The 10,461-nt window shown below is 42.0% G+C and overlaps 1 protein-coding gene across 5 annotated transcripts in view; it reads left to right on the forward strand.

Annotated features, from left to right (window-relative positions):
* Window positions 1–9,747, forward strand: part of LOC117349270 — a 225,114-nt gene extending 215,367 nt beyond the window's left edge. For 4 of the 5 annotated variants that reach the window (XM_033922530.1, XM_033922504.1, XM_033922521.1 and 1 more), the window contains one exon: window positions 8,901–9,747. In XM_033922530.1, coding sequence (XP_033778421.1) covers window positions 8,901–8,996 — 96 coding nt within the window. In that variant the 3' untranslated portion in view covers window positions 8,997–9,747. The remainder of the gene's footprint in view (window positions 1–8,900) is intronic. The other variant, XM_033922512.1, reaches the window with a different exon arrangement.
* The last annotated feature ends 714 nt before the right edge of the window (window positions 9,748–10,461 follow it).

Below are 10,461 nucleotides of genomic sequence, written 5' to 3' on the forward strand. Positions count from 1 at the left end.
AAAAAAAAAAATCAATTTTTTTAATTTAAAAATAGGATTTTAAAAAAATTTAATTGGATTATTTTAAATAAAATGCTTTTTTTTAGGAAAAATCTACCTAAAGATAGTTTTCTGTTTAAGATACATTAAAGTCCAAATGTTATTCATCATGAAACGATTAGTTTTTAATTATGTATCATGAGACTGTATATTCATACAATGTTTAATCCCCCCTTTTATGAAGTCGCGTTAGATTTTTTTTATTGCTGGCCACGGTGGTAAGAGCTCTGATGCTCATAGAATTCCTAAACTAATACGGCTTCATAAAAGGGGACCTTAATTTTTTTTTTTTTTAATTAATTCCATTAATCCATTCATAATGTCACGGGCATTTTTTCTATCTGAAAGATATTATCACAGATGCTTGGTTTTGCATTGCTAATAACTGCAGCGATAACATACTTCCTCACAGCAAAAATGTTACAAAATATACATAGTTGAGAAAAAAAAAACTTAGCCCCATTGTTGCTCTGCAAATCCATGTACACTGAATCAACCCCTTACCTCTTAAGTACTAAGTTTAAATATCTGCACAAAGAACTAAATGTGAGAAGGGAGGGGCAAGCAATAAAAATTAAAATTATACCTTTTGAGCAGATCATTTCACAAGTCTTGGAATCTTTGTGTGTATAGCCCAAAGTTTATCATATTATTTTCTCCTTGGAGGAGAAAACCTATAATGGCAGCAAGCCATAAAAGAGATCTAGTTTGGGAATACAGTGGTACCTCGGTTTGCGAGTGTTTTGCAAGACGAGCAAAACACTCAGCAAACTTTAGACTCGCAAACCGAGCACTGCCCCGATCAACGAGCACTTACAGGGGATTCCTCTTCCGTCTTCCGGCCAGCCTTCTACATCGGGTGCCTTCCGCAGATTGGAGGACCTGTATCTGGGCCTGCATGGCCAGGTGCTGTCCCGCCTGTGCGTTGCTTGTGATGCGCACAGCGTCAATCATCGGCATTGTGTGTGGCGTTCGGGTGGGGCGGCGCTCGGGTGGGAGCTCTCCAGCATGTGAGGGGCATCCGACGTGGAGGGCTGGCCGGCGGATGGAGGAGGCATCCCTCTGAAAGCACTGCGAGGTTCTCCGGCGGCTGACATCCCCCCCGAAGTGGCACTGTGGGGTTCTCTGACGGTTGGCATCCCCCCCCCCCCCGAAGTGGCACTGTGGGGTTCTCCAGTGGCTGGCATCCTCCCCTGAAGCGGCACTGTGGGGTTCTTCAGATGACCCACGGAGGAGGCAGACGAAGGAGATGGCACTGCAGCACCCGGCACCCGACAGGTATAGACCCCGGGTTCTAGAACGAATCGTTGCTGTTGCCACTATTTTCAATGGGGAACTTTGTTTTGAAAAACGACCATTTTGGATTACGAGCATGCTCCTGGAACGGATTATGCTCGTAATCCAAGGTACCACTGTATTTTAATGACATTCCTCTACCTATGGCTAAGGTAGATATGCGTGCAAATTGCAAACACTTCCAACAAAGAAATGTGAGGTCTAGTGGCCTAAATGAAACAACATCATGAGAAGTACTTTGATGAAGCTGACAAAGGGAACATATCTGAACAGGCACGATCTTCATGTTGGTAAATGTCTTGATTTCATCATATTTCTTAAAGACTACCTTGAGGAATTGTCATATTTGAGCAAAAATAAATATGTTATTATTGGTTACCATCATTTTGATACAGTTGTTATGAAGAAATGAGCTGAAACAAGCAAATATTCCTTTTTGGGCAATACTGAGTGACAGTGAATACAATGAGTAGTACTAATAAATAAGCAGAAATGGTATCAATAATAAAATAATAGCATTCACTTTTTGTTTATGGAATCTATCATCAACCTAAAGGATTCTGGATACTATCCACCTTCGAGATCACCATCCTCCTGTGCTACAGTTTTAGTTATTTGTCCAGGATTGTGTTTCAGTCACATCATATATATCACATATCTACAGTATATCACCTAAAAGAAAGAAAAAAAAAAATCTAACCATCCAGGAACCATTATGGATAAGATTGTGATTAAACCCCCCCCCCCCAGCAGATTAGAAAAAGAGGTAACCAATGAAAAAATTGCCCAGCTTGTTTATGCGACAAAACATAAATATAAATTGATTTCTAGACCTGGCCAGTTCCATGCGGTGTACAAAAGATTAAGGAGTTATAACACTAAGAAATAAAAAATTGAAAGCAAATTAAAGAATATTAATTACCTAGGAATGCTGAAAATAAATAAGTTCTCAATTGTCTTCGAAAATGTACATAGGAAATTGAAGTTAATAGGAGGCCCTTGAAAGTCCTTATCCCAACTTGCTTCCTGGTAGGAAAGTACACATTCATAAAAACTCTTAAATTTGCAGCCCCTAACAGGTGGAAAAACAGAGCGCATGAGAACTTCGGGGAATACTTTTGAGAAGAAGCGGTGAATGTTTCAATTAGGTAGGATGGAGCTTGGCCCATGGAGACTTTATAGTAAAAACAACCTAGCTTAAAAATAATTCCGTGCCTCCACTGGCAAACAGTGCAATTCTCGTTAGAAAGGAGTTACATGTACAAACATCTTTAAGCCAAATATAAGTCTGACTGCAGCATGTTGAACGATTCGTAGTCTTGAGATATTTTTTTTAACACCAGCAAGATAGTTGATGTTACCATAGTCTAGGTGACTCAGCACTTATGACTGAACCAATAATTTAAATGCTGAGACATCAAAATAAGCTCTTTATGTCTGATTGAAAACACACACTGCATTAATATGGTTCAGTCACTGAAACCATACAGTCCACCCAGTTAAGCAGATGTTGCAGGGAAACTGCTGGATAAAGTGTAATATGACAGAGAAATGTAGCAATATGTAACAGGTCTAGAGGATGAAATTGCTAACCTAAGTCTTGATGGGTGGAGTATTGTCCACAATGATCCTGTACTGTATGGGGCTCATAATCAAAACAAAAAAATGTCTACAAAATGGCCTAAATGGGTACTTGGACGATCAAAAAGCCTGCTCATCCAAGTACCCATAACCAAAGCTGGTTTTAGACATATCTAAAACCAGCTTAGGCCTTTCCCCTGCCTCTAAACGCATAGAGCGAAAAGAGGCGTTTTTAGAGAAGGGGAAAGGGCGGGAGCTGGGCCGACCTTAGTCGTACAACAGGTATAACCAAAACTTTAGACAGGTTGCCTAGTTGGCACTTATACGTTTTGACTTAGACCAAGTCAAGTATAAGTGCTGAAAAAGGGGCCGCTGAGCTGATCGCGGCTGCCGCAATCAGCTCAGCGGCACTGGCAACCTGCCTACCTCCCACCGCAACGATCGCGGTAGGAGAGATGCTTCATCTTCCCTGCCGCAGTGCTCACCCCGAAGTGCCATGGATCGCTATCCTTTTGCGTGGTTTTGTGAAAAGGATGCTTTTCATCATCATCGGTCCTGAGGAGATAAGTCAGTCTGTCATGCCAGTGACGTAGTGAGGATAGGAGGCACTTGAGGCAATGGCGCCCCTCGCAACCTCCTCTCTGCCCCCGCTCTTTCCCACAACCCCCATGCCACACTTGCGCCAGCATTGGCTTTCCCTCTGATGTCACTTCCTGGCCCCGTGACCAGGAAGTGATTTCAGAGGGGAGCCAGGCCAGCGCGATCAGGCCAGAAATGATAACTCGTGCTTGTGAAGATTTAGAGGTATAGGGGGGGAAGGGAGGGTGTGAGCATGGTGTGGGGAGGGCAGAGAGGTGCCAACCAGCGCCCCCATCAAGATGACACATGGGACAGTGTGCCCCCCCCCTTACTATGCCACTGTGTCCTGCTTTGGGCAGTATATTAAGTGTTTTAAATACATTGATTTGTAACCACCATAAGATTTAAGTTTCTGTTGTAAAAGTACATTGTGAAGTTAGTTTTTTAATAAGAGGGGGTGCTGAAAAGTTCTCAGCCCAACCAAGAAGAGAATGACGTTAATATGGTTCAATCAATGATCTGAAACAATGTCAAAACATAGAATCTCGTTTCTGCAAGTTGGAACGTAACTAAATAAGATAACACTCTTTTCAGCTACAGTGGCAAAATAACACTCAGAATTTAGGAAGGTGGTTGGTTGGGAGAGCATACTGTCCCTAATTTACGATTAAGATTGAGAAAGCTGTGGGTTTCACTATCTCAGCTCCAACCACTTGCCAGTGTTTCTGAATAAGGGCAAGATCAGTACAAGTGCAGAGAGTTTCCTTGAGTGACTGTGGATCTCTTTTAGCATAGAAAAATGGAAATTTGCATGTCTGATGGCGATATCTCATAAGCACCTCTGTCATTTTGTAACATGATGTGCCTGTGTCTATGTAATAGGAAATTCTCATCATTCAAACAGATGTCCAAATCTGAATTTCAGCTGTTGGTAATTAGGATGGTGACCATGTAAAATGATTGTCATTAGCCTTTAGGATGACACCATATGGTTTATTGAAAATAGAGAATGACACGGTAACAAAATTCATCACCATTCTCATCCTTGCAGATAACCACGGGAAACAATCCCGTATCGTTCTTTAGTGTCTATCTCAACCTCAGTCCTTCTACACCAGCATTCTTCAATGCAAGGCTTGAGGGTCAGTGGCTGTGCCCATTCATACTCTGATTCTACTTTCTCTCCTTAAAGAATATTATGGAGATGGTTTCCCGCGTTGATCCGCGGGGATGGGAATGGTGATGAATTTTGTCACCGTGTCGTTCTCTAATTAAAAACTTTCTATACCGCCCATTTAGCACACTGAAACAGTTTGTATATCTTTCCACTAAGAATGCAGTAGGCTTTGAACGGGATGAATATCTCTGGGACTGTTCAACATTATCGATGACTCATGGGCTTCAGAACAGGGAAGGCCATGGGGGCCATGGCCTTCCCAAAAGTTGGCAGTTGGTCAGAGGAGTTGGTTATGGGTAGCTCTACTCTCCCACCCACCTCCTCCCAGTTGCTGTAAAATAAAGACTTCCAGAGCAGGCCTGCTCATTGACGCTGCGTGGTGGCTGCCAGAAAACTTAAAATTATAGCGACCGGGAGGAGGTGGGTGGGAGAGTCAGGAGATGGAGAGAGACATGCTGCAGGATCCTGCTGGGTGGAGCTATTGGGCCCCCCAAACAAAACAATGTTCTGCTGCCTATGTGACCTTTCTAACTCAGATCTTAGACATTGTTCCAGCTCCTCTTATCTCTGTATCCTGCTTACATGTATTCAATAACTTCACATTGTGCCTATCATCGCTGATTGTCTAGCTCTTCTTATTGTAAACCGCCTCGAACTATTACGGCTTTGGCGGTATAAGAATAAAATTATTATTATATTGTGAGGATAGTTCTTTGAAAACTGCAAAGCAATCCCACCCACTGCCACAATTAATCTAGGAAGACCAAGCCTTGGTGTTTATTGCAAAGGTGGAAATTGACTATCATCCTTTTCTACAGTGTAGGAAATGGAGAATCTGCTTTAATAGGAGATTGCAATAGTTTTTACATTCTTTTCTCCAAACCTGCAGAGTTGGAGCAGGTTCCGCATCTCTCTATTGCTGTAGGCCAGCGGTTCTGAACCAGAAGTATGCACAGGGACACAATCTGCACCCCGTCGCCAGTCAGTTCCAGTCTGACCCTACCTCATTCCCATCATAATTAGTACATGGCACCATCCCTGTACCCAACTCACATTTAAGAGATCTTGTAAATTCAAACAAAATATAAAATGCATCTTATAACTTGTTAAAATTTAATACAAAACAATAGGCAGAGCAACATGAACTGCAAGAAAACAATCATTTCAAGCTATGTAGAAATAAAACACCATCTACAGAGCCAGAGCTCAGTTTCATTCTGTGTTCCTCGGGCCACAATGAGCAACAGCAGGATTTGATCTCACAACCTCAGGGTGCAGAGGCAGCAGCTCAACCAGTGAACCACAGCCCTTCTGATGATGTGCTGGTGGCAGGAGTTCTAAGCATGGAACAGGCAACATGTGTCATTTTGGCCACCTATGGGGCCTCTGTTGCCAGTAGGTAGTGAGAGATGAGCTTGATGTGTATATATCCTCTTCCTCAAACCCCGCGCTGCTCCTTGTGACCCTGGACAAGTCACTCAGACATCCAGGTACATTAGATAGATTGTGAGCCCACCAAGACAGATAGGGAAAATGCTTGAGTACCCGATTGTAAAAACCGCTTAGATAACCTTGATAGGTGGTATATAAAATCCTAATAAATTTGAAACCTGAAGCTATTTCCTGGTTCCTGAATAAGTCTCCAGAAAAAATTGCTTCTGATTCTTCTTGTTTTGGACATTTTGAAGGCAGGTCAGCAATTGACTGCACCTTGACTACAGCTTGACTTGCTGTCAGTGTCCCACAGTTTGTTTATGAGACTATTCCGCTCTTTGGCTGTCATCACCTTTAACTCCTTCTATTTGCTTATCTGTTAGAAGCCGGATCATCATCAGTGCATCTTATGAAGTTCCATATTTCATTTCCAGCTTCATAAGAATCTCTTGCACGTCAATCGTCATCAATCTCTATTTCTTTTTTATTTTCATTAAATGTATAATTCAATTTCATTAATGTATCTTTTTTTAGCCAACATATCTTCTGTTAACCTTAGTCTTTATGAACTTTACTTAAAGTTAGGTGGGGATACAATGCCGACATGTTTCACCTTCAACACATCCCCTATAAACATAAAGCTTCAATAAATATCTTCTCTATCTCAAATGAGCTTACCGTAATAAGATAAGAGCAAACAGTATAAATCTTCTATTGACATTCACCTTTTATTCCCACAGCTAGCCATCCAGATACTTGCTTCTGCATCAAGATGGCCATGGCCATTTTTTCTTGAATTTTTAAACTCTTTGAAAATGGTCACATGATTTAAAGTAGCCAATCAGATTACAGCAATGCCATCCATCCAATTTCCTGATTTATGCCCAATGAGACTGCTGATTTCAAAGTATAAATTCATTTCTGTTCCCTGAAGTTGTTTTTTTTTAATTTTTATAATGACCACCCTCCCACCCTTCATTCACTTGTTCTATAATCCTCCACTGAATATCATTAACCTCACGCTTCAGTGCTTTCCAGTGGAATCTATCAATATCCTTGATTTATGTTCATTCAACTGAATTTTTACAGGTCATCTACTGCGACCCACATAAATCAACGGACTTAGGCATATTATAGAGAAGATGTTTCACCTTTAGTGGAACAGTTCCAGATTTATTGTGTGCTCTAGAAATTGTGATGTTATATCATATTACATCACACCGTATAAAAATGTTTATAGAATGACAATATTAATTGGTTAAATGCATGAGGTGTATTTTCAAAGCACTTAAGACACACAAAGTTCTATCGATTACTATGGTATTTTGTGTGTCTAATTACTTTGAAAATGAGCTGTTTTAGATTACATTACATTACAGTACATTTATAGACTGCAAAACCTTCCAGTATTTCTCTTCTTGCGGGACCACTACTTGTGGACCCAACAGGATTTTGTACAAAGCCAAAGGCACAATAAAATTTTACAATGGCTAATACAAAGACTTTTCAGCAAAAAATTAGTAAGTAGATAATGAACAATGAAAGAATACGTCCGTAAGAAAATCTCAGTTTGTCCATAAAGTGAACTTACCAGGTTTTTGTACAATACGCTTCAGAGTCCCATAAGGACAGATTCTGAAAATGGCGCCATAAGTTATCAAACTGTAGCGTGGTTTTTAGCGCCAGCCGCAGCAGTATCAGCTCCAACGCTCATAGGAAAACTAGGAACATCAGAGCTGTTACCGCCTATCTAGTTGGGCGCCTCTGAAATAGGCACCTAACATTAGGTGCTGATTACAGAATTTGGGCCCCAGTACTAGCACCTAAGGTCAAAGTAGGTGTGGTTTGGACCAGAAATGACCTTAAGCACTGTTTAAACTTTCAGATAAGTAAAAATTAAGATTAAAATTAGTACTAAAAATAGCTTTTTTCAAAACTCAAGAGGAGGTTGGTGTGTAAATTTCTCGGCAATGAGAGGATAGCTGAGCCTAGAGCAATGGTCTCAAACTCACGGCCTGGGAGCCACATGTGGCCCGCCAGGTACTATTTTGAGGCCCTCAGTATGTTTATCATAATCACAAAAGTAAAATAAAACAGTTTCTTGATCATATGTCTCTTTATCTATAAATGACAATATTATTATTAAGACTTAGCCAAAAGGAAAGATTTATAAACTATAAAGAGTTTTACCTCATGCATAATCGTCATTTCTTTAACAAGACATCAACTATTTTTTCTGAGGCCCTCCAAATACCTACAAATCCAAAATGTGGTCCTGCAAAGAGTTTGAGTTTGAGACCACTGGCCTAGAGTGACACTTCCTGAAGTTTTGATTAAATCTGTTTAAACTTTTTGATGTTCTAAGTGTAATAAGAATGGTTTGATGAATGTGTTTCTAAAATCTGCTTTTCAAAGATTGGGGGTATGTTTCCTGAGAATAATTTATACACTTAAGCGCAGTTAGGCATGATTCACCATCAAAGGTAGGCGTCAGAAATATAGGCCTTTAAAACCCTGTCCTATGTTGCTGGCGCCTACCTTTAACGGGAGCCACAGTTCTGCAAACAGTGCCGTAGCGTGATTGACACGATTGGTGACAGTTTTGTAGGTGGCCACCCATTACGGTGCCGTTCGCAGAATCTGGCCCAAATGGTCCCAAAAAAGCGTCAAATGTTTTGAAACAGATTTTTCTGGAATTAGACGTCCATCACGGGCATTACAGAGAGATTGTAGGGTGTGCACCAATGCAGTGGCTTTACAGTAACGTTTTCACCCTCTCGTCTCTTGTCTTCAGCAGCCGTCGAGCATCGTGCATGGCCTCGTGAGGACAAGCCTAGTGGCAGCCCTGGGGATCTTGCTGTTCTGGTGGGGGACGGACCAGCTGGGCTGAAACTGCGCATCCCCTACTTCCACCTCCGTTCCAGTGACTGACTCCGCCCGACAAGGAGTGTTGTGGACTCTGCCAGCAACCAGCTTCCTTTTCTTCTGAAGAAACAAAAGTCTATTTTTCTTTGGTCAAGCACAATGATTAAAATGCCAAAACAAATTTTTAGAATAAATGAAGGTCACACCGCTCACTAAAACAATATCTTCCTTGCGTGAGTTGCATGGAGGGACTTAGGCATGATTCCCAGACTGATAAAGGTCAGACTCCTGGGGCTGGAGCTGGAGCTCATAATTCTCTGGAAGCAGTACTCGCAGTTCCTGGGTGGGTGGGGGTCTCTGCCATTGCTCAACAGTGACCAGGCAAGCTTTGAACCTTGACCAAGGATTAGCCCAGTGATGACTGTGAAGAGGGAACAAAAATATGCCCCCCCCCAGATTTATTCTCCACGCTGCAGCTTTGCATAATTTTGTTTATGTGATTTTTTTTCCCATTCACTCAGTTTTCATTCAGCTGAAAGGCAAACCAGTAAAACGTAACAAGCGCATTTGCAGCTTAGCATAATTGTTTAACCCGTGGCTGATTAAGGATGTTTATGTTGGTCATTAGCGTAGTTTAAGAGGAGTATTAGCAAACTAACCTGGGCAGCTGCAAGCAAGTCTCTAAAACATTTACTGTAACTGTTTTCATCCGATTGCCTTACTTTCACCTTGGAAGATTTTTTTTAAAAGGTGAATTACATTCTATTTTTACACCATGATTGTCTGCAATCTCTTTATTTGTGCTTGAATGATGATGATCTTAACGCACGGGAGCGCCCTTTGTGCTGGCAGGGAGTTCTCTTTAAATCTCACATGCTGGGTGAGAATGCCTCCTCCTCTGCTGAATTTGCACTCCCACAAGGTTTAGCATTTCATCTCCCTCTGCTTCAATTATAACCCCAGGCTCTGGGGCTGGATTTAACGTGGGGGGGGAGGGGAAAGGCTCTCTCTCCAGAAATCATTTAAAGCAGGGGTGTCCAACCTGCGGCCCGAGGGACGCATGCGGCCCAGCGAAGTATTTTGTGCGGTCCCAGTCGAGGACGATGCAGGGTTTTCCTTTGCTGCCCCCGAGTGTTTACCATTTTGCCGGCTCCCTCCTCTGTCTTGCTGCAGAGTTTGCACGTTTGTGCAGCCCCAGAAACATTTTTTTCGACCAATGCGGCCCAGTGAAGCCAAAACGTTGGACACCCCTGATTTAAAGTGTATGGGAGGTCCATCCTCATTTACCCAGGTTGATCTGCCCAGATCCATATCTTTCCCTTTCTTGGCACCCACCACCACTGGGTATGAGCAGCAGTAACTCCTGTAAAGAAATTCAGCACTGTATCAAGCCCTACTCCCTCATCCCACATGGTCTTCCTGTTTCTTCATAAGGGGCAGGAGCTGTCACTGTGCAAAAACTCACAGGCTGCAGGCTGAACTTCTTTACA

This window comes from Geotrypetes seraphini, chromosome 1, assembly GCF_902459505.1.
Source record: "Geotrypetes seraphini chromosome 1, aGeoSer1.1, whole genome shotgun sequence".
NCBI classification, from domain to species: domain Eukaryota; kingdom Metazoa; phylum Chordata; class Amphibia; order Gymnophiona; family Dermophiidae; genus Geotrypetes; species Geotrypetes seraphini.